Source organism: Magallana gigas, chromosome 8, assembly GCF_963853765.1.
Source record: "Magallana gigas chromosome 8, xbMagGiga1.1, whole genome shotgun sequence".
In the NCBI taxonomy this organism is placed as follows: Eukaryota; Metazoa; Mollusca; class Bivalvia; order Ostreida; family Ostreidae; genus Magallana; species Magallana gigas.
Genome location: NC_088860.1, coordinates 33127025 through 33152132, shown reverse-complemented (window position 1 = coordinate 33152132; position 25108 = coordinate 33127025). Strand labels below are relative to the sequence as shown.

Below are 25108 nucleotides of genomic sequence, written 5' to 3'. Positions count from 1 at the left end.
CTCCCACATTATCTTCCACTTCACTTCAAACGGCCATCAATCCAATTAATCTCTTTTGTTCCTGAGTAGTAGTTGTGTTTTTTTTTTAAAAAAATGCAAATGAAATGCTGATTGCTTTTCCCCGTGCTCGTTGGTATTGATCTAAAGCGATATTTCGTTCAGCTTACTTTTATCTGACGAGATTCACGATGTTCTTTGGTTGGTGGGTTTTTTCTCCCTATACATGCACTGAATGCAGAGAATTGTACTTCTGAGAAAGCATATTTATGATTATATTGACATTTTTCGTCGTCCATTGACGTGGAAGAGGATGACGAGATAAATCGAGACAAAAAACTTCGCTGTTTTCCATTGCTCGAGAACAGACCTAACGTGTGGCGAACAATTTACTTGAACTAAGTCAACTGGCCAAACAGTGTGAGTGATCGAAGACAAACAGTAATTTGTTGATGCCTCTCTATCTCTCTTTCTCTCTTTCTCTCTCTCTCTCTTTTTAGTCCGACTCCATCGAATTTTGCCGGTACTTGATTTTCATGAGCCAAATCAAAAGAAATCGAATCATGCTAATTTTCAGGCCGTGTTAATAAATTTGTAGGAGGCTAATACTTTCGGACTGTTAATGAAATTAGACAGGGGGAAAACTTGAGGGTTTTTTTGACATATTTGAATAAAAGAGCGCTTGTCTCTCAGGATGCGGATACTTTTAGGTTATTGGTTCGCCTTGTGATGATTGTATTGGGAACAAATAACCGCCACAAAAACAAGGTCGTTTCCTAATGAAGCGGCACAAGAAGTCAGGAAGAAACGCTCAGTGCTACCGAGTCGGATAGTTTGGTGGGAAAATGAGAAAACCGCCTGTGTACAGAAATGTTCTCTCTATGATCTTCAATTGATGGCGTTTGCTTCAAACTCGAACATAACATGAAATTACATTGGCTTTTATTATCAGTTTTAATTGAGTGTGTTCTCCAAACTTCCAGTGAAGTCTATATTAAAGGGGAAGGACCGATTGTGTACACCCATTACGGTCAAGTACAAGGAAGAATCGTCGGGTTACCCGAACATCTTTTGAAATCAGCGGAAGTATATGGAGGATTACAGTATTCAACTATTTACGGTTCTACGTTCCGGTTTATGCCTGGCACCGTTGTTTCAGAAACATGGCCAGGACCTCGTCGTTTTCATCATCCACGTGCACCATGCCCACAGAGGAACTTTTGGGATAACCGTTTGTTGGAGCGGTACCCCGCTGGGTTTCGAAAAAGGCTACGTCGAATAAGTCACTCGGTGTTTAATATCACCGAGGACTGCCTTAGTCTCACTTTGAACAGGCCTCATGCGAAAGGTAAGAACAAACAGTCAGATAGAGTCTTTAACAGAGCAGATTTTCCAACTACTTTTCCACTCTCCAATTTAAAATAACCCCATTGGCAACCTTTTTTTAATTGACAAGTCACGTGTGCATGTATGATCAGAATACCGCATGTGCTCGCGATTTTAACTTTTAAAATTTACGACAAAATTACCCGCAAAATAACACACAGAGGTAAAGTAACAATGAGATTAAAAAATCGCTTCAACGCCCTCAAAGATTATCAGATTTACGAACTGCAGAACAAATTCATTGTAATGAATGTTTATTGTGCCAAGGGACTCTTTTTACGACTTGAACACGTCAACAAACAACCTATTAATCTACGATTGTCTACTGCTCAGCTGTCCTCACCTATTGCCGAAATTCCGCAAGGCTTTAGATTTTTTTTCCATCAAACTTGGAGGTGTCACGCGAAGCAAGTTTAAGCTGAACAAGTTGTCGCTCAGTGGTAGAGGACAGAGTGGTCAATGCTTAATCTAGTTGTTCAAATAAGGATGTCTAGACTCGTTCACAGTTCCGACCTGACATTTTAGAACAATTTTAACAAGACCTTGGACTTTTAGTGGGACGCAGCTATCTTATTCTTGCTTCAAAACAAGTTGAAAATGACGGGTTTTCAAGCGAAATATGCACCAATTGCGTAGTCTTAGCTCAAAAGCCAGAAAAATCTTGTTGATTTCAGAGAACCCTATGGCTGAGTGGCTGACAATGAAATAGAGAGGCCTACGTTACATTGCTGTTTAACACAACTACCCAAAATCCAAACTCTTGTTAAAATGGTTCTATTTTTCGTATTCTTTATCATTCTGAAAAAGGTTTTGCTTCTCAAGTTGTCCGTGTTATATAATCAGTAATATGCAGAAATGCAAAGGACAGATTGATGTACAATCATGTGTCAGTTTTAGAGACAGTTGAATTTTTCTTGTCTATGTTTAATCTACCGAACAAAGGGGGATTTCATTTGTCAAGAATAAGAGAACAGTCACTTTCGATTCTCTAGAGACTCTGCAATATAAAATAATCTCCAGAAGACTTGCCAAATTTACAACTTTACAGACAGTGTGAATGTCCTTGTGAAAAGGTCAATTGTTTAACACGTGTAACATTACGGTAATTGATGAAGTTACAAGGAGTGAAACTGTAAGCGAGAATCTTACAGAGTTGTTGTTATCGCGATTGACATGTTACTTTCATTTCCAATGGTGTCTACTGAGGTCAGCTACAATTAGAAATGAAGCCGCTGTTTCGTATTTGTACATTGACATTTCAATGTGTCCAGACATTAGGTTATTACAATGTTAATTATAAGTGCTTATTTAACTTTTTATAGATTCACCACAAACTTAAACAACATTGTAAATTATTGTTTTTGTACAAATTGATAAAAAACAACATTTTACAACGAGCTTTGTAAAAATGCTCTGAATAGTCGGTGCATGTTGATATATTAATTAACAACAGCCAGGTTGACTTGTGTAGTTAATTAAAGTGAACGACTATTGGATAAGCGCACGTGATACATCTTGCAGATTTGAAAACGCCCAAAGCAAACATACATTTTTTTCTCTTCATTACTTAAAATGTGTTTTTGATAATCATATTAGTATTTATTAACGCAGGCTTTTCTGATTGCAATAAAACCAACACTTTATCGATGATTTGTAGAGTTAAAACAAAATGTTAAAATGTTTTGATGTTTAGGTCCCTGTTCTGAGAGTATTGAAACTTAAATTTTCACATCCATAACCTCTGAAAAAGTTTAAACTTCCCTGATGACAAAATTTACTAGCATTGTGAAATTTTTGAATTAAACAATCATGTTTTTTAGAAGAACTCGTGCATTAGTTTCCAACTAAACGATAAGATTTTTTAGGGGTGAAATTGATTTTGTAGAACTGATGACAAGTTGATATCAAGATAGCAGATTTTATTTCGAAGTGTAACAACGCAGAGCAACAAAAAATAGTCCTTTGATCTCTCTTGTGTCAATATGTTCTCGGATAATTAAAACTATAAAATCGAAGATGTAGTATCGAGTTGCGTCCCTTTTGTCAGGAAAGTGTTGCTAAAATGGTGACCTTGTTCAGCAAAGCAATTCCAGACAGCAAATGATGACAGTGAAAATTAATTTGTATTTTTTATTGGGTTTCACTCGCACCACATCCAGTGAACTGATTCGCTGGTATGATGAAATCTGTCCAAGGCGTCTAGTTTCTTCCATCGGGGAAACATTCCCCGAACCTTTCAGATCGAAAGAGATCTCATTTACACACAGTCAAACGCAGATATATAGGGACATACCAGATTTCCATGGAATTGTGAAAAAAATCTCCGTGTTGTACATGTAATAGCAGAAGGTTCTTGTATATGTAGAAACGAAAAGAGAAATTCATATTTAAGACCTATAGCTCCCGTTTTTCCTCGCAGTGCTTGCATGGGTTTTTTGGGTTTTTTTGCATTTGACCAGAATACTGTTTTATGCACGACATTTTGTATTTTCCACTCTGCGTCTTATCAGATGAGAATTGGGTTAACATCTATACAGTGTAAGGACGTAGCGTGCGGAAAGGAAATTTTGGTACCTTGTGAATGATATATGTAAAAATAATTATCAGCAATTTATAACTTTAGAAAAATTGTTGGCATAATTTCATTAATGAAGCGCTGTTGTCACGATCAAGTGCTTTTCTGCTCTTGATTTTAATCTTCCTCGGTTATATGTTTTCCTTCCAGTTCCCGACGCTCGGAAACAATTGCGTGTGAAATAGCCATCACAAATTAACAGTAAACATCGAGACAAACCTTGAACGATGCGTCAAAATTAATTTTAAGAATCGTTTTCAATTAGATTTTTTTCTCTCCAGAAAAAAAAATCTTAAAATTGCAAGAACGAAAATAGTTAAGGTGAAACAAAATTATTTTCCAAAAAAAAAAAAATAAAGAAGAAATTGAATGCAACAGTTTTCAAAACTTGGTTCTCTGGCTCTTGTTAAATAAAATTTTAAATTACAGTATTTTACAAAGACTGTGTTTCCACGGCGACTTCTAGTTCTCTCATTTCTTAATTCGTCCGTAAGACGTATCGATTTTCCAATTAAGTTTCCTTTTTAGATTCATCAGGGAGTTCGTTGCCAGAAGAACTGAGTTCGTTTGATTTTTCCTTTTTTGTCTTAAAAAAGAGCATTTAATGAAAAACTGTATGCTCTAAATTTTCTCGGTTCGGTTTAGCTTCAGTAGAATGTAGGCGACTTCATAGTACGATGGGATCCTTGATTATTATTCTGTTTGCGAATAAAACGGTACCGTGAGGATATATACTTTGTTTATTTTTATAAAAAAAACTCTAGAACTTTAGGTCTTCATCAAGATTTTTAAAAATAATCATCTTTTGTAAATTCTCTAATGACCTATTGAAAATAAACAATAAAATTTCGGACTGTTCTGTAGGATATAACTAGGTCTACAGAGGCATTATTATTTCTTTATTTTTTCATTTACTACGAAAATACAACATACGGTCGAAAATTTTTAAAACGACTTTATTATCATGTGCACGGAGTATTCACCCACCGTTGTCAGCCATCACGGCTGAGAGATAAAGTAAACGGGGGACAGATTTGAAAACCAACTCTTTCGACAGCTCAAATAATAAACCTGAAAGATTGCATCACGTATTGTTAAGTAGATAACATGTTTTAATTTGATAACTCCATTAAAAATCGCAAAGGAATACGTATCTCTATTGTCATTTGATAATCTTATTATGCCACCTCGTTTCGTTGTCCTTTCCATTGCCACGCATTTCAGCTAAAATGATTACACCTTTGCATAGCAAAGCAAATTAATTTTACAAACATTGAATGCCAATTGAACATTGATTTACTCTAAAGACGAGAACCTTTATTGATACATGTTCCAGTATAATAAATAGATGTTTAAAAATTAGATTCCCTTGAAGAAATATCAGGATTAACAATCAAGAGTAAGACACGTACTGGGGAATGGTTTGAACTTTTTAAAAGTCCAATGCTTTCTATTTCCTCAAGAACTTGCATTCTGGTTCAAAAGAATCAAGGATAATGAAAAAAATCTTGCTTCGATCCACTTTTGTTTATGATAATGGCTGTCATCACATTGTCAGAAAACCCATTGTCGTTCCATTCGCTCACTCACCGTGGAGTAACTCGTTCTCATGAATAATTCATGCTTCTTTCTGATTGGCCCCTTCACGCTTCGTAAAGGACGTTTAACAAATCACACTAATGTTTACCATTAGAAACACTTAAAAGTGTTAAACTGTGTTAATAATTACTTGTATTAACTTGCAAACCCCCAAAATAAAACTGAATCAATTTTGTTCCAGTATACAATCAATGCAAACAAAATATGGCAAGTCTGACGTTTTTCAAAGAATTTTGAAACCTGTGTCTTGCTTGTAACTCGACAACTGACATCATATTTTGCTACCCAGCTTGAAATTCCTTTAGTATAATGCATTATAAATAATATTTCTCAACAAATTGTGAGCATGACAATTTTAAAGCTAGAATTTGATGACTATTAACGAGGCCGGGTCTAATTAGTTCTGCCCTAGATTTTTTAATGAATTTTTTTACCTGAATTTCTACTGATATAATTATTATTTTAAGATTAAAAAATAAGACATTTACCACACCGTTTGTTTAGGGGGTCATCTCAAAGTTTGTTAATCTTTAACATAGGACCCTATGGGATTTCGCTTGAAATGTATCAATTTTGCACATTTTTTTAAACTTCTGCCCTAGGGATTTCTTTTTCTGTTCTACATATTAAAGTTATTGCTAAAAGGCATCAAATGGTCATATAAAAAAAACCTTTTACCTCCTGGTTTGTTCCAGGGGTCTTTTCAAAGTTTTTTTTTTGTATGCCCAATTTCCCAGATTTGTCAGATAATGGCTATTTTTATTTGACAAAGGCGGAAAAGGTGATCTTTATTTAAGAAATAAACAACGTTATTTAGTGAACATGGCGTTATGAATAGCAATTGCTCTGTTGGCATATTCCATGATGCGCGCTAGCGCATCATGGAAAATATGCCAGCAGAGCAGTTGCTATTCATAACGCCATGTTCACTAAATAATCGTTGTTTGTTACCTATATTTGCATTTCACCACTCGCAAATACCTGTATTAGCCTAGACCTTGACTTTTAGCTATTGCATCAAAAATAAACATTAGACTGTAATGCATCATTTTAATTCACATAGATTTGTTAACAGAATCAATGATATGTTATAACAGTAATTCCTTTAAAATGTTATTTTAAGACATGTTCTAAGTAAATACATCAATTTTATGGAGTTGGAGAAAAACACATGATGTGTCGTATAGTGGTTTAAATCTATAATGTCATGGAAAAGTATATGACGTCACACCTTTATGACGTCATAGTATACAGACAGAGCAATTGCAGTTATAGAGAAATAATTGCAGTTCCTCCGTATGGACTTACAGTGGGAAAGAACAATAGATATGCAAATATAGTATTATTAAAGCCTTCAGACATATTTAAGGAATAAAAAAATATATAACATCACATATTAAGGGTCATTAATATAAAATACATGGTTACTGTCTTGAAATATATGAATTAAGCTATATTTAGGCGGGTTAAGAAAACGTGACAGAGGGTTTGGCCTGCTGAACCCTCTTCACTTTTTCGACCCGAGCCCAAATATAGCTTATACTTCGAGACAGTTATGTTTATTCCACAATATAACATTAATTTTACGCATTAAACGAGCCATTTTCAACAAATTTCGCTGAATATCTGCAGATAAAACTATCACGCCATGGCGTCAAACAAGCAAAAAGATGACGTCACAATACAAATGAAACGCTGCGCGAAAGCGTGCGTACTCGTTCTGTACTCGGCCTCGTTAAGTCTCCTTCTAAATGGTTAAGTCCCCTCCCCACCCTTGGAAGTGGGAAGGTATGTGCTGAATTATTTAGGACTAATATATCAACCTGTCATAGACTGTGTTTCTTCTACTTTTCTTTCAAACCACTTACATGTATACTTTTGTGAATTTTGGAAACTGTATATCGACTTGCATTTAAAACGTTGAGAGCTGTGGATATTAGTTTCAGAACAGTTTATTTTCAAGTTTTAAAATATATTTACCGATTTTTAGTGAATTGCATTTGTTCCAATAAAATATATGTTATACATGGAATAAAGTTACATGAGTTAATAGTTGACTTGAAACTAGTGGGTTTATCTTAAAAAGTTGATATACTTTTCTAAAATAACAAAAAAATAAAAAGCAAAACCCGTGCGTTTACTGTCGATAACAGAGTTAAGGATGTAACGAAAAACTACCTAAAAAATATCCATATTCAACAACCATGCAAAACATCTTATTCGACACGGTGATACATGTACATATATATATAGTGTAATCCAAAAGAAAACCAAGCTAACTTTTTTCATTTTATTCGCTTGTCCTTTAATTTTAGAATCCCATAATCAAAATTAAAGAAGATACTCGATGTAGACATTATAGTTAAAACCGTGTATTCATTTCTGCCAGTCCATCATAAATATTTATATGATGATCATAAAATATTTTTTTAAAAATCATTTACTGATCAAATGTGGTTTTCAGTACAATTACTGTACATATGTTATTATAGGTCATATATCAATATATGTGTACTAGTATATTTTGTCAGTGAATGTTAAATGTTTATACAGTAAAGCCAGGGTCTGACGTTCTGTGCTATTGAATGAAATTGGCATTAGCCATTAGGGTGGTAATTTGGGGGGGGGGGGAGGGTTCCGACTCAACAAGCTTAAGGATTCATAGAATGGTGACCCAATTATCTGTAAAACGGAAGCTTTCCTCTTAAACGCAGCTTACCTCATGTGCACCGGATGTAAAAACTGTCAATACTGCGCCACCTGGGAGACAATCGGGTCTTCTCGGGCCTTTCCGACAAGCGAAAAAACCACCCTCGAGACTGTTTTCCTAAGCTCTGTCGAAAAGGCCAGAGAAGTTGCGATTGGCAGTAATCTCCACATCATCATTCACGAGCGTATCCCTCGTGGTTCGATGGTTAATATCAAGGGGATGGATAAAGAGATGATTAGAGTTTATAGAGATGTTAGTCCCCTTAAAATCGATGCAGAAATAGCTGAAATGGTTCAGAGTTGTTCTTAAACTGTTTTATAAGCACTGTATAATGTAATCGCTGAAAATACTCCTTGTTTAACATCAATGATGATTGTATTTCAAATCGAGCTAAAAAAAATACGAAAGCAGGATTTTATGAGATGAAGAGAACTGCGGATTCTATGAAGCATCCATTTAGACATCTTTTAATAGACGAAAGTATAGCGAAATGAAACTGAATTGAGCATGCAGTCTTTTGAATATTAAATGTCACGTTCGACGTCGCCCTAATATAGCTCTGTGATTTTATAAGGAACCCATTTAGACGATAAATAAATGCAGAGTGCTCTTTCATACTCTTTGGTCGGAAAATGTTAGAGAAAAAAGAATATAAGAGACGCTTTTTAAATGAAGAAAGATGGCTGAGGAATCATATTGTTTTGATACTGTAAAAGACTTCTCCATGGTACATGTACATGTAGAGGTGTCTGCGTAAAATGACCAATCGGCTGATATATGAATTACATGGTTTAAGAATTCTCTCATGGTGTCCTTATAAAGATGATCAACATATCCAAGCTATGAGTACAAGTACATGTAATTAACTGCGCGTTTTCAAACGACATCACCACAAACATGCCTGTAATATACTACAAGTACAATGTAATACAGCTAGCTTTGTAGAGAAAAAGAGAGCAATATCAATTTAGAAATAAAGGGCATGTAATATTATTAGTTAACTCTTTGATTATCTTGATAATTTAGAGTGTAAATATGTGATTCTTGTTAAGCATTTTGGGGTTTAGAGGAAACCCCTCAATCAAAATAGGAACTATTTTTCTTTGCTTGACCACGCACTTATTTCCGTTTTTGACCGATGATCCCCGCGCGGCGATCGAAGTCCAATTACTTTGTATCTTCCGTTATTTTGTTTGCATCTCGATTCATCGCCGCGTAAACAGTCGTAGATTACGAATTCAGACTCACCATCATATTATTGCCGTGATTATTTCATTATTTTCGATTAATGCAGCAGATAGATCAATTTTGTCCAGAATAATGGATGAAAAATGATCGACTCGGATCGGCTGCGCGAATTGCCTATATGTAGACTATTGTTCGACTCGGCATTATTAGCAGAAGTAAGTAATAATGGAATAAGTGGCGATTGCTTACAAGAGAGCCCTTCATATAACAGATTTCCCAATTGTGATCGAAAATATCTCGAAGGCATTTTTTTTCCACCGGATATTGGAAATAAAAGGCATTGGTACGCAAACTTAGTTTGTTACCAGAGCAGACAATTAAAGACACCACTTCTCTTAGTTTGTGTTACTGCGGAAGGGGGAAAAAATGTCGTCTGGCTTATTTGATAACAATTTATTTTTCTACACAGTTTTTTAAATTTTCTTTTTCCGCTTGTTGTACTAATCTATTAAAAGAAAATTTGATTTATTCATTTATTCAGATAATATATATCAACAGCTTTTATTGTAATCTTAAATGATAGCGTACGCTATTAGTTTTCTAGAATGAAAAGTAAATTTTAAAAGAAAATACTCACATCCATTTTCATTCTTTAAACTGGGCCACTCAATAAATCATATCAAAATCGTATTCATATTTACTAACAATTGGATATAATTGCGTTTAATCAATGTGCAAATGCCGTAATCGAAACAAAAGATTTTGATGTCAACAACTCAACATTGCTGTTGTTTAGTGGTTTTTTTTTCTAAATACATCAAATGCCACGACTGCCTCTTTCACATTGGGGTCTTGTTAAACATAGTTTAAGGAGGCTGGATGGTCAAGCTGTTAGCCTTAAACTTTTAAAGACGTTTTCTTGACAATCAACTATTATTTAGTAAAAATAACAAAAAACCACAAATATTTTACCTCTAAAATTTGAATATTTTTCCTTATGTTTATTTAATTGGGGCTCTTCTTCAAAATGATATAATTGTTTAGGTTTTAAAATGTACAAGGCCCATCTACTTTTTATAGCCTACTTAAGTTAATTTTAACACTCCAATTTCGACTGAGATGATGTGATATGTGATCATTTTAAAATTTATTTTCTTTTTTTTTTAAACATCACTGGTTCTATATAACTTTATATAGCTCAAAATGCTCTTTTAATAAATTGATAACATGTTGTAAAAAAAACCAAAACCAAAAACCATGGCCGCAAACCATGGTAATATTTTAACAATCGTTTTACTGTCTGAGGACTGTACTTTATGGCATTTTATGAATATACATTAGTTACTATGAATAAACATATCGATAAAGAAAATGATGACTTGGTCTTACCGGAAGTCTGAACAGTAATGTGTCAATAATGTGTTAATTGATACTTGGTTGCAAAAACCTATCTAGCTTTATCTTAGCTGTAATTAGTGCTTGTATAATGAGGAGAATATCATACATGCGTAAGAGTTGAATTGCGTCAATGTACTGTATATGGTTAATATGTAGTTGTACACATGCGCATTGCTGCCCTGGTCCTCACATGGTTCAAAGAGGCCGAATGGTCAATAATCTACCCATCAGATGTCCATTAATGCTCCAGCTACGATTTTTCTAACCATGAAGTATTATTTAATAAAGAAACAAATCTGATATTAAGGCTTTGAAATTTTAATGTCCCTATATCTTTATTCGAAGGTCTTTTTTAAAAGGATGGTAATATTGTATAAAACTGGCTATGGCAATCCAGTTGGTCATAATTAAAAAAAGGTCATTTCACTGTTTCGTTTTTCTTAAAGACTCTGAATTTTGAGACATTCTAAAAAGTTTAAACTGTTCCCCATTATGATAAAGAAAGTCATAAGAGTTGAATGATTTAAAATGTACTTAATAGTTAATCGTTTATATTTAAGTACACAAAAACTAAAACTTTAATATTTGTTTCAAAAAATAATTTATCAGCGTTTGCTTTAGATCTTTTTGATATTCAAAGGAAGAGAAAACAATCGAAAAAAGCTGAGAAAAATGACGACACTAAATTAAGAATCATGCTAGATAAGCGGAATGAATCGAGAAAAACTATTTCAAAAGCGGCTCTTATGATATCCAGATTTTTATACGATATGTCTTCTTCTCTTTGAATGTTGTCGGGAAGTGGCGTCAGCTTGAAAACCGTGTAATGCAAAACATTCAATATTGTGTCAGATGTGATGCAACTAAAACATTAAATGTATCATTACTTTCCTCCTCGTTGTTAACTGCGTCTAGCTGGAGTGTGATAAACGATAGATACTTCATTTATCTGTTTATGCCATCTAATCGATTATTTGTATGTATTTGTCATAAACAGCCAAATGGCGAAGTTGTTCTTTTTTTTTACTTGTATATGCTTTTACGTATTAAAACCCCTGAAGGAGATCCTTTTCGATAGCACTAGTTTGGGATGTCTCTTCCAAGTTCCAAATCGCATTTATTTTTTTATTTTTTGCAAAACTAGCACCGTACCACTGCTTGAGTATATCCGGATAGGAAAAAATGAAATATCAAATTAGCAATACGTCGCTCTTCCTGTAACTTGTACCATTCTGTATTCAAATTGCGCGTGGCCCCTAGGAATCTTTGATCACGTGACAATTCGTGGAATATTTTCCTGACAATCTCTTCTTCCGAATTAAGATAAATATCAGTTTTTTCTGCAGGGTGAAAATAAACTGCATTACCGCTAAAATCCCCGTTTATTCATATATTCCCCAGTGTTATTCAAACGATTCATAGACTTTCAGGCAAGATCATTTATTTTTGTTTTTTCAATAAAATGGAGATCCTTGCAATCAATTTCCACGGTTTGGCTCAAAGTTAGGCAAGATGGAATGATCAATTGGCGGCTCAGTCCAATGGCCAACCTTGTACCATGAGACGTTTCGCGGTCTTTGTCAAGCATCTTCTAGGTGTGGATAAACAGTGCGCGTGCCTGACTAACGTGTTGAGGAGAGAGAGAGAGAGAGAAATATACATACTTGATTCGAGAAGATCTGGTATTGATTAAATTTCACGCTAAGATTTCGCATTGTGAGTTTTGTGATCTTATAAATGTCATGAGTATACCTACTGTATGAGAAACAACACTGTAAAGGGAATCTACGGGGAAACTGACTTTGTTGGAATATGAGACGGACCGTTTTCGGCATGGTACTAGCAAGCAACTTACTGGGGATTCTCGCACCTGTTATTTTAAAGCACATGTCCTCGGAAATTCAGCTCAAACAGGGTCGAATAAGGGGGTGGCTGACTGATTTCCCTGGAAAAGGAAAACGGAAAATGGCACCTGCCGACGCTTTCTTTGGACTGTCCTATGCTTCTTTAAGAAACGGTGATCTCAGATTTCAGAGACCTGTTGCATCTTTCGAGACTTGGCAAGGAACGAAATTATTACAAAAGTCGTCGAAATCGGCGTGCTCACAACTTCAACTTAATTTGTCAAATAGTGAGGAGGTATCGAACAGTTTTCCCCAGGGGCGACCGGAACATATAAGTAATATTCAGAAATTCACGGCTCACACGAGTGAGGACTGTCTCTCACTGACCCTCTATAAACCCAGTAGGAGAGGTAAGAACTTAATCATGTTAGAAATCGTAGAACGGAGCTGACTGCCGACCATGCAGTGTCTTTTGGCTGCCTTATACATGTAAAAGCGCTTAGTTCCTTCGCTTTTTCATTTTTTCACATGCATTAATGTATATAATAATGATGATAAGAATGTTTTCCAACATATCAACTTTTTATGCATTGCGTTATCATCGTTGGTAACAATAATTAATAATTTTGTTTTGAAGAAAATAGCGTGTACATGTATATATAGTGAAGAATTCAATGAAATGGTGCAAGAAATTAGTTTTTGGATAAACATTGACGCAAAATTGTTGTAAAAAAATGAATGCGGGTCTTGTCAATAATTATTGCCAGCTGAAATATGTATCTGTTTTTCAAGTGTTGTTGATGAGACACATTATTGACAAACACGTTTCAAGAAAGAGAGAGTTTATTGCGAGTGAGCAAAATCAATAGAAGATCAACATGATGACCGCTAGGATTACTCCAAAAAAAGGGAATAATCCTGCCTCTAATCGTTTGCCATATCATACGGTTTTCTGAAAGTGTTAATCAATCCTGCATCCCAAACTGGATTCGAAACTTGGGCTTCGGCGGCGAATGCTAAAAATGTCTCTCCGCTGATCTTATACAGACCCTAGGATATAATCTACAATGCAGATGGATGCAAATTGCGATAATAAGCAGAAATCGAAGATATAGTTCTCCTATTGTGACTATTGACCATTTCACAAGGAATTTGGTGGTCTAGTTCGCGCAGACAGTGACGCGCTATTCATTATCATCCGTTGTCGCTCGTTTTCTAGCTGCCTAATGCCGTTCGGAACTCCCACCAACTGCGTCTCCTCGGACTTCATTAGACTTGAGATTTTCTAGCAATAAAAAAATAGTCTCAAACAATTGTTCCCCTAAGGCATGTGAATTGTACAGTTCCTTCAATGAAGATTCCAACAACAAACTCTCTCTTCTAATATCTTATTACAGTCTGTGTCACCAAAGAACTGTTTAAAGAACAGGAAATGGCCCACCAGCGGAATGGCTTCTCAGCACTGTTGCTTTTAATTGTTTTCTCTTCGAGCATAAGCTCTACAGGGTTCTGAGAGAAAATTTGAATTCGAAAGCTGAAGGTCATTTTTTTTATTTATTTAGCATATTTTGTTGCATAACTATATTTTACAGTTATCGTGTTATGCAAATGGATTTTTTTTTGTGCAACTCTAAAAAACAGTACATCGACAAATATTATTTCACAGAGATACCGATCTTTTGCGACAAAAATCACTATGCTTGTATGTATATGAAGTAATCAAAGACACAGAATCACACTCTTATATGAATGTTAGAACGATTCGACATTAAAACAACGATAACTTCCCAAGTTTATCCCCTGCAGACCTCATTGCAGTTAAACATAGAACAGAAATGGTTCCACTCTACAGTTTAATCAGTCTGTCTCATTCTGTAAATACAAATTACTGTTCCGGTGTTATGTTTGGGATCCATTCCGCATGGTTTGAGGTTGTCGTAAAATTTTCGGAACATGATGTTTTTATGTACATAGACCGACTACGATTAACGTAAATGGGTCCGGGAGCAGAAACACATAATAACAAAGCGAGACGCAGTCAAATTTATAATTCCATTAAACATTATGTGGTTTCTGGACCAGAGACTGCGATGTACAGACAATTTAGAGGGATTGCACCAACAAATCAAGCAGAGCATTGTTAATCTTTATATTTTGGTCTCTGAACTGGATTCTTCCATTGAACGTGTCGACAGGAAGTTCGATGGAGGCGCCTTCCTGTTTCTTTTTAATTTTTCACCATGGCTACCAAAGTGATCATTTTAGCGAGATAAGCTCTAACAAATTTGGTATCTCTTGAAACAAAAAAAAGTTCACCAGTACAGAGAAATCCTATTAGTTGTATAAGTGCATATAGTTATTAAAATGATTCAGTTTATGGACATTCAAGATTCACATAATGCAAAGTTGCATTATGTGAATCAACTTTGCATTACTGATCTTGTATTGGATAAATGCAAGATAAACAGCTTAAAAGTCCATTAAAGGTAAAACGCAATTTATACTAGTATGATATCTTGATTATTTATTGGGGGGGGAGGGGTTGTAAGGGGTGAGGTGGGAATCCACCCTATGCTTGATTTTGTTTTCTAGCGAGTTGGTCCAAGTATTGATGAAACAATATTCACGATAGTTAGAGCTCCAGTCCATTTGTTTATCTGTGCTTAATACCATGAATAGTCGGTCCTCTATTTGTTGCCGATGTCTCGGGTTCTTATTACTGGTAAGCCAAACATATATCAGATATAAACGAGGCTTGATGACCATAGGGTTGGCATGGAACCGAAATACTAACTAAGTCCAGGAAAGTGGAGGAATTTCCCAAGCAGACAGTAGATAACACTAGATCACGAAGGGAGCAGGGTTCTCATTTCTCTGTCCTGTGATTAGTTTTTGTCTGATGTTGTCTGTGCTGTTATTATCGTCAGATTACAATTCAACACAGTTTGTCTCCGAAATGTCAGATGTTTCGTGTGACTTGAGAAGGATTGCGTGATGTCATGTTGCTAGCATTTAGTTACCAATCAGTAATGGTCTGCGAAACATGGATAATCATTTCTTAACAAAAGAGAACCCTAAAAAAGATCATGCTTATTATGTTTTAAGGAATGTTTGTTAGTACACAGTAAAATGATTTGCAAACACCTTGTCGAAAAAAATTGTACATAGATTATGATAACATATCTTTAACATTACTTTGACTTCCTCGCGTCTTTTTGTTTGACAAAAGTTTCTTTCAATGAAACAACATTGTTTTTACTGGAAACTTCTTCCTAACAGTGCAATTAAATTATAAAGAAGTATTTGACCATTTTGGTTTTGATGGTTTTAAGGAAGAAAAAAATAACTGTATTTTGTAATATTGTTTTTGTTTTGTTTTAGTTCATTGGTGAATGTACCATTTCAAAACATAAATTTTGAGTACCACAACCTATTGTTATTTGTAGAACACTTTCAACCACAAGAAAAACGAGAATATCTAGTGAAAGTTTATATATGTACGTTACAAGAATCGGTCGATCAAAATCATGGATAGTCACACTTTCCCTGACCAACTGCAATCGATGCACATTATCTTACGGTAGTCCTAAGACTCCTCTATCAGTCTTTAACGATTCTTTGCCGTCCACTCATTAATTTTGTACACATGGTTTCTTCGGTTAGTTTGCCTCTAAGACAGATTATTCTGCTGAATAGAGGTCTCAGTTTCTCGAGAAATGGAGATTTTTCGAATAAAGAATATATTTTAAGATTTATTGATCGAATAAATGTAAACATAAATACCGGTAATGTTTCAATTGATTCTCAGAAATAAATTCTTCTTTAAATAAAAATCGTGTGCTGCAAATTAAAATTCGAACATCAAATTCGAGTCTTAATAAAAGAAGATTAGTGTAAGATTTCGATTTATTTATATTTACGATGGCATCAATTTCTATTAATGTTTAACAAGTTGATATTCGTTTTAAAAAGCGATCTAACTGCCGTTGAATTCATTCTCGCAACTTCGATTCCTCACAGAAAATGTCATTAAGAGAAGGAATTAGTTGTAACCAATCTAATTATAGTTATTTAGAGTCACGTGACTTTTCCCGTCATTCACAGCACTCCGTCACGTCAGACTATCGACACTTGCTTTGGCGCCCAGTGACGATGACACGAGTGTTTGTTACTAATTGATACCCATGGGTCAATCGTTTCTGTCAATTCTGTCAAAGCAATTGCATCGCCTTTCATCGTTCGGTGTTGATAGGAGTCTACAGTTACTTCATCTTAATCTGTTGTTGAACATTGAACATTTTGATTATTGCTAAGAAAAAGTACGTGGACTGACATTATATATACAAATGTCATGTTCTATTAGTCGTAGAATTTACTCAATTATAAGATAGAAATAGGAGAGGTAAAACATAATAAAAAGTTCATTTCCTTCATTTGTTTTAAGGAAACGATGTATTTTTAAGCTTAGGCAACAAATTCTAGCTATAAGGCAATACCTTGCACTGGATTAAAAATTTTAAGCAGTTTCTTTGTTGTGTTAGCTGATGCACGAGACATTATTTTGGCTGCAATTTCCTGATATCAGGGGTAAAAGATACCTTTAGTGCCACATCCTTAATCGATGTTACCAAACTAACCGAAGAGTGGTAGTTTACGAAGCTTTGATATTGATTGCCTAAGCTCGTATTACCTTTGTCTCCTCGAGGGGTGCAGTAATTTGTGTGAATGTACTTCCATTTAGTCTTGAGATTTCAATTAAAAATCGTATTTTATTTTTTTCTTTTGTAGAGAAAAACGATTCATCCCCATTTCCAGTAATGGTGTTCATCCACGGGGAGTCATATGACATCGGAACCGGAAATGCTTATGAGGGAAGCGTGCTGGCGAGTTACGGAAAGGTCATTGTGATCACCGTCAATTATCGCCTCGGCGTTCTAGGTCAGTCATTGGTGACGAGTGCACCTCAATCGCTAATTCTCGGGTCTTTCCGAGTCCTGCCGGAAAAGCCCGAGAAGCTGCGATTGGAAAAATCGTAAAAGATTTATCTGTGAGTTCTTTTATTCCTTCTTATACGAGAAATCCTGCAAGAAATTAAAGCATCATAAGCTGCAATTTTCTTGTCGAAAATATTTATAATGGTTTTGCAATTTACTCTCCAAGTGATATAAAAAGATTATGATATATTATATACTTCCGTTAGTCATATTTATGTAGAAAAAGCTTTTGAAGGGCCTTGATTGATGCAAAATTTCATTAATACCGTCCTACACAATAGTTGGTTTGCAATATAGACCTTAAGAAAGATAATTTGTTCTTCTTTTAAAAAATGATAATGATTTATTTTACTATTATCTATTATAAAGGTCTAAGTTACGTGCAAACTTAAAATAAAAATTACGGCTAATATTTCTTTAAAACAAACGCACCAAGCATTAATCACTGTATCTCAGTGATGGATTTCGTTAAAATAAGACAAAACTCTATAGAGCTATTCATCTCACTGAACGCGTTTTGAATTCGAAGGCCTGATAAAGTGCCGTTCTCGCTATATAAAAACGTGTATAATTAACTTCTTTTTCATCTTCAGGGAAATAAGAAATGAAGGTTGAGATATAAACGATATCATTTTGTAATTAATTTCCCGATTATATAATTCCAAAATAATTGCTTGTTTCCAGCGAAAGCTTCATGAAATGGTTTGGCTTTTTTGGCGTGGGATAGCGAATTGGCAAGGTTATATTAACATCTCTGGAATCATCAACTTGTATTCAACGAGATAGTTTCGATACCACTCTGTTTGTACATATATAGATAAAGTCCAAATTAAAACAAAAGCCTTGTAGGAAAACAATTATGTGGTGTACTTTTGATTATTGCTGCAATAAATATCTGCTGCATCAATTTTGTTTTTTACAGCCATCGCTCTCTTATAGGGGTAGCCTTAAGAACCAAGTGACATATATACATGTAAATCAGTGAAATTTCCTTCAAGGGCCAAACTGAATATGCATAAATTTAAGACAGCAAATTCTCCATCAGTGTTAACAATGATCTCTTCCTTGAAACGTTGATCATTAATGTGAAATTATATAAATTCGTGGAGGCTAATTTACGTGGACTGTCAGATTTTAAAACAAGGATTTAATTAGAAACAACAATTTTTACTGTTTGTGAATAAATAATGAGCGCACATTCAAGTAGTTTTATTATTCGTTGGGGGTTTTAATTCTGAGGTGAAGGGTTAACATGAAAATCCACACAAAATTGAGCCACCGCGAATATTAGTGATTTTACAGTAAGTTCTACATATTATCCTACATTTCCTCTGCAAGCCACAGCGAGTAGTTAAGATTAATATATGTCTATTTACCTAGGTTTCCTGGGCACGGGTCACCCCAACGCCAACGGGAACCAGGCCCTACTCGACCTTCTGGCTGTCCTGACGTGGATCAAGGAGAATATAGCGTCCTTCGATGGCGACCCGAACAGAGTGACCTTGTTTGGGCATGGCCACGGTGCTGCTCTTGTTAACTTCCTTCTGTTTGTTCAAACAGTTAAAAGAGGTAATTAGTATTAGTACTTAACTAATGATATACTGTATACAGGGAAATATTCGCTCCCGTTTTATTTTCGCCCCTTTCGTCCTCGTTGCCAGCGGGCAAATTTAAGATTGAGTGAATGCCAAAGTCTCATATAATTTATCTTTTTTTTTAAACACAAATGTTTTTGGGCAAATTCAAGACGGGGCCGAAACTACTTGCAAATGTAGAAGGGAGAAAATAAGGGGGGCGAAAATAATCCTTAATACAGTATTGTGTTTAAAAAGGGGTTGGAATAATACGCCCACCTACCACTCCCTAAAAAGTCCCTCAAAATACAGTATTGCAGCAATGGCTACCTAAATAAAATTAGACTTGTAAATCCGCTGATACGCTATACATGAACGAGTATAGTATAGTGCATCGACGAGGACGGTGTAACAAGCTATTTTTATTAGATTTGGAGTATACTCTCTCACTCTCTCTCTCTCTCTCTCTCTCTCTCTCTCTCTCTCTCTCTCTCTCTCTTACTTATTCCCAAACAAAATGAATATTTTTGAAAGTACTTTCTCTTCACTATGGTGAATAAATGAACGAGCGAAACGTGTCTGTATATTGCTGATTCAACGAACAAAAGTGCCTTAATCTAAAAACAAGAGAAATGTAGAATTTAAAAATGTGTTCGCATATCATGTACATTGTAGATGCCGAGCATAACTAGGTGGTATTTTTCTAACACCTGCACCTCTTATGAAATCTGTAATATTCACCTAGTAACTAATAATAATTCGACAAGGAAAACATACTCTGGGAAAAAAATGAACCAAAAACAAAAAAAATGGCCAAACATCAAACGATCTTCACACATCTGAGCTTTTCTTATGATTTATTGTTGCTGGAGGATTTCTTGTAAGCATTTTCAAGACAACAGTCATCAGGCATTTTGATGGTTAAAACACAGAGACTCCGCATTGTAAACTGAACTGACTTCAGTGAGTGACATCAGAGCACCAGGTGCCCGTTCCTTATCGCGATCATTATGTTTTATTAAATGGCTTTGTATTCCAGAGGTCGAGAGGTGTCGGAAACAAGCTCAGTGGTATATTACATATATTGGGAGGGTTTTTGTATGTATTTGATGGGGCGTGATATAAATATTGTTGCTTGTTTTATTACTCTTTGTTTGATCTAAGTAAAAAAAAACCTGTTATTGACAAGATGAAAGTGAATACTGTGTAATCATTAAATTTTGATATGGCTTGATTTTTTAGGATTAACATTTTTTATGATACACCCCCCAACACACACACATTTTTAACATTAAAAAATTATAAAACATTGTATTTATTTTTTCAACAACAAGTAAATCCATGAACCTGTGAAAAATTAACATTCTACGTAAATTGGCCTCAGCAAAAATAAGGATTCATGAGTTCAAATTAATGAATTTCAAAATTTTGTAAACGGAAAGTATAAAATGATATTTCATTTTTTTAAATCAAGTATACAGTTTTTCGTTATTATTGTAACATGTAGTTTTTATTTTTCGTTTCAGAGAACCTCTTCCATCGCGCAATCTTGATGAGCGGTTCTGCCGGAAGTTCATGGTCCGAGTCCGTGGATCCCCTCGCTTGTGCTCAAAAATTAGCCGTCAACGTAAATTGTAGCCAGTACATTAACGATTCCGCTAAACTGATACAGTGTTTCAAAAACAAGACCACCGAAGAACTGGTCAACAATGCTCCAACACCACCTAAATATTTCTCCTGCTTCGCTCCTTCCACGAAGATCGGGACTTTTTTCACAGGACCTTTAGACAAAATGATGAGAGACAAAAATTCATACGCTTTCTCGAAGATTCCCGTCATGTTCGGGGTGACGAAGAACGAAGCTTACTCCTACCTGAATCAACAAGAGCTACAAAACGGAATCACAGACTTCCGAAAGAAGCAGATTCTTAGGACGTACGTTCAGAACGTTTACAAATACCACCGTCAGAAGATTTTTGAAATCTTGGACCACGAGTATTCGGACTGGACCAAATTACAGAGTGACAAAACCAGGCGGGACAACGTCATGGAAATGATCAGTGACGGTCAGTATGTGGCCCCAATCGTCAAGATGGCCAGAGAGCACGCCGAAACGAGGGCAGGAACCTACTTTTACTCTTTCGGATATTCCACCAGTTCCGAGAGCAAGAGCTTTCCTGAGTGGTCAAGTGGGGTCTTTGGGGATGAGTTACCGTATGTCTTTGGGGCACCCTTAGTAGACGGGATATCGCCATTTCCAAATGAATACACCAAGAATGAGAAGCGACTGAGTGCCTCTGTCATGAGATTCTGGACCAATTTTGCCAAGTCGGGGTAAACATTTGATTGAATGAATTGAATGATATAAAAGATTCGAGTTTAGAAGGACAAAATATGAAAAAAGTTATTTCATCATCTTTTCAAAACCACTCATTCCGTTATAATTGACTACTTTCTCTTTGTTAATTTTATTTTTTGTTACGTAATATTACATGTGCTTTTAAACTTTGGAACAAAAAGCAAGGAAAAAGAAAAGTAAAATTAAATGGATTTTAATTACGTCATTTTCATATCAACAGTAATCAAAATATCGTTTCACTATAATTTATTTTTTTCAGGAACCCAAATTTTCCTGTGAAAGAAACGATATTTGAAAAAGACAAATTCTCAGACATAGATTGGCCAGAATACGACCTGAAAAAGCAACAGTATCTCCAGATTGGTAATTAGCAAACGTTTCCCTATACATCTATACTTTCATTAATAATAAGCAATCGACAAACACGTCATAACCTTTTTTGCGGGGTTTTTTTTTAGTATAAGTTAAACCATAATCGTTTTTGAAATACAATGTAGATCTTAAAGAAAATTGGTTATATTTACTTCAAGCAAAAAAACACAGCTTCTTTATTCTCAAAAGCTCATCGTCGAATCTTATTTGATTTGATGATGAGCTTTTATCTTGTAAAGCTGCAAGTAAAACACGTACCGTAAACTACACAGAATTAGAAACTTTTAATGTATTCTTTAAGTTACTTTTGTAATGTTTGAACAAACACTTCAAGATCAACCAAAGAGAAAATCTTTCGCCTACATCTTTCTCTTAAATAATAACAAAAAAGGTACTCCTTTTCATTTGAAAATGTGTATTTTTTTTCATAGGAAAACGTCCTCAAGTAAGACACCATTACCGTGGCAAACAGCTAGCCATGTGGTTGGATCTTATTCCGAAAATCAACGTAGAAGACATCACAAACAGCGAAAAGCCAGACAGTGCGGAACACAATTTGTTAGATCCGAGAAACGATTCGACCTTTGACGAACCCCAGCGACTCATTACTCGATTCCATAAGTTATTCCCCGCCCCACCCTCCACGACCTCACCCCCGCCAAAAGACCCGCCTTACCAGCCGAACACATCCTCCGACAGTCTGTCAGATAACACGGACGGTGGACCAAAAGTGTTCGTTACGGAAGGAGGCGGTGATTTGGCCACGTCTGTACTTCCGCCGGTCTCAGATTCCCGAGCTGGGGAATCTTTGGCGAGGAGTTCCGTCCCTTTGAGTATAACTGTAGCTATAGGTTGTTCTTTGCTGTTTTTAAACATATTGTTTTTCGCCGGTGTGTATTATCAAAGAGACCGTATCAAGAAGCTGAAACGTGCCAAAGGAGCGTGTGAGACGGAGCTCAGAACTCCTAAGAAGAACGGAAATGATGGAGGCATCTCCAATCCACACGAAACATCGAGTTTAATGACGTCACAAGCGGCGCAACAGCAAAATCAGTTGACGCCATTAAAAACAGTGAATGAAAGACCCGAGGTTCAAGGGAACCCGATATATGCTGCCATATCAAAATCATCAGATCATTCATCAGATAAATACTCATATTCCCCTGTACCTACAGACTCCTCCTCTCCGATGCATAGACATCGGGATCGGAATACACATTCACATACAAACAATGTTCAGCCTTCGTACAAAGGTGTGAGCACTTTTTCTTCGGGACGACCGCCAGATCGCTCACCAAAAGCTGACAGAAATGCATTAAAGAATAATGACAGACTTCAATCAAAGACAAACAAAGATAACCCGTCTTCTAATTCGACTAATGCAATCACTGTTGTTTAGCATTGATCCTTGTTCATTTATCATGATGTTTGAGCGATATTTTGTATGCATGTAATTGTGGATAAATGTGCATATGTGATCAAGGGCACGTGAAAAAAATGAGACTTGTTTAACTTATAATTATATGAAGTGTTTGTGTGTGTGATTGTATTGAATGTGTATATGATATCATGTTCAAGTTGAGGACATGGGGGACAACTCTTGCATATGATCTTTAAAAGAAATGTTACGAGGTTCAGTCTCCCCAAAATGGTTTATAGACGGTGTTAAATGCCAAGGTACTTAAAAAAGGATTGCTCGATTTGCTTCGAAGTACTTCAAAGTTTGATTTAAAGAAAAATACATGTATATTGTATCATTCTCTTTAAATTTTTACCCACAACTTAAAACTTTTATCGTTAAACAGGCAGGATGGTTAACCATCAATCATTTTCTTTTATTTTTATATAGAGCTCTCCGTTTGAAGGAGATTAAAATAGTGTAAAAATGGTCACAAACATCTAGCCGTCATAAGTTTTACAACGTACATGATTGTATAAATAGACGCATCAAACTCTGTATGGAGAATCACTTGGTGTCATGCATCATAATCTGCACAAAGGTCAAAATAAAAGATCAGGATTGGGCCAAGGTCATTGATAAATGTCAAAATTCTGATTTCCATATTTTTTCAGTATTTAAGATCACATTTCTCACAAAATTTTTTTTTTTTATTTTTATTTTTAGAAAAACAATCTTAATCGCAGTTATATTTTTTACATAAATTCTTATCGATTGTACGAATGTGTTCTTCTACACAAAGTATAATTATATGCGTGATGATTGTATTTTGAAATCCATTAAATTCAAACATGTATTTTTTTTTTATTGCACAGTGGATGACTCCTTATTTTACCCTTCCATGAGTGGGATTCGAGCTTTTTGTTAGTATGGATTTGTTGTTATCTGACGATAATTAGATTTTATAGAAAATAAATGCTGTCTGATGTTTCATGTTGTCCGAATTTTGGTTATTAGAATGCATTAAGACGCATTAATCTATTAGCACTGACGAGCGCCGGAAAGCTTGGCTGTAGGCGCATATCTTCAATAGTGGGTTTTTTATCAGCTAGACCATAAAGTTAACAACAACCCGTTAAGTTAAAAACGTTGTTTCAAACTTTACCCCACTGCTTTTAGATGTATCTGGTTATAAATTTCCATGATTATAGATAAAAGCGAATTGTTACTTTACGAAGTTATTTACAAGGCAGATGGTGAAATTGCACACCATTGTCATGTTGTAAATTTTGTATTTACACCCTCCCAGTAAATTCAAATGTTGTAAATTTTGAATTTACTTGGTGGGTGCAAATACAAAATTTACAACATTTGAATTTACTGGATGTTGTAAGTACAAAATTTACAACCAAAATTTATAACATGACACCATACATACAATTATGATAATACCGGTAATAAATGTATACGCGCAATAGTTTTTATAAAATTAAAAAAAAAATGTTTAATTACAAGGGACCGTAAATATTTCCATACCCCATTCCTCTTACTTAGTTTTAATTTTATCAATTCGTCATATTGAACTTCACATGATATCATATTAAACGTTAATACATTACGTGCACATATTTAAGTAGCATTCAATTTGAGTTCTGCATAAAGAAAATTAAAATTAAATTAAAAATTAAAATTAGAAATTGAAAATTAAATTAA

The 25108-nt window shown here is 35.2% G+C and overlaps 1 protein-coding gene across 6 annotated transcripts in view; it reads left to right on the top strand.

Moving 5' to 3' along the window:
* LOC105329921 (neuroligin-4, Y-linked) overlaps positions 1 to 24385 on the top strand; it is a 100608-nt gene extending 76223 nt beyond the window's left edge. For 4 of the 6 annotated variants that reach the window (XM_034473642.2, XM_011431411.4, XM_011431414.4 and 1 more), the window contains exons 2-6: positions 17486 to 17635; positions 19072 to 19260; positions 20792 to 21599; positions 21884 to 21987; positions 22428 to 24385. In XM_034473642.2, the coding sequence (XP_034329533.2) occupies positions 17486 to 17635; positions 19072 to 19260; positions 20792 to 21599; positions 21884 to 21987; positions 22428 to 23395 (2219 nt within the window). In that variant the 3' untranslated portion in view covers positions 23396 to 24385. Of the gene's footprint in view, positions 1 to 610; positions 1346 to 12226; positions 13108 to 17485; positions 17636 to 19071; positions 19261 to 20791; positions 21600 to 21883; positions 21988 to 22427 lie in introns of those variants that run through there. The other 2 variants (XM_011431415.4, XM_011431412.4) reach the window with 2 other exon arrangements.
* Positions 24386 to 25108: the final 723 nt, after the last annotated feature.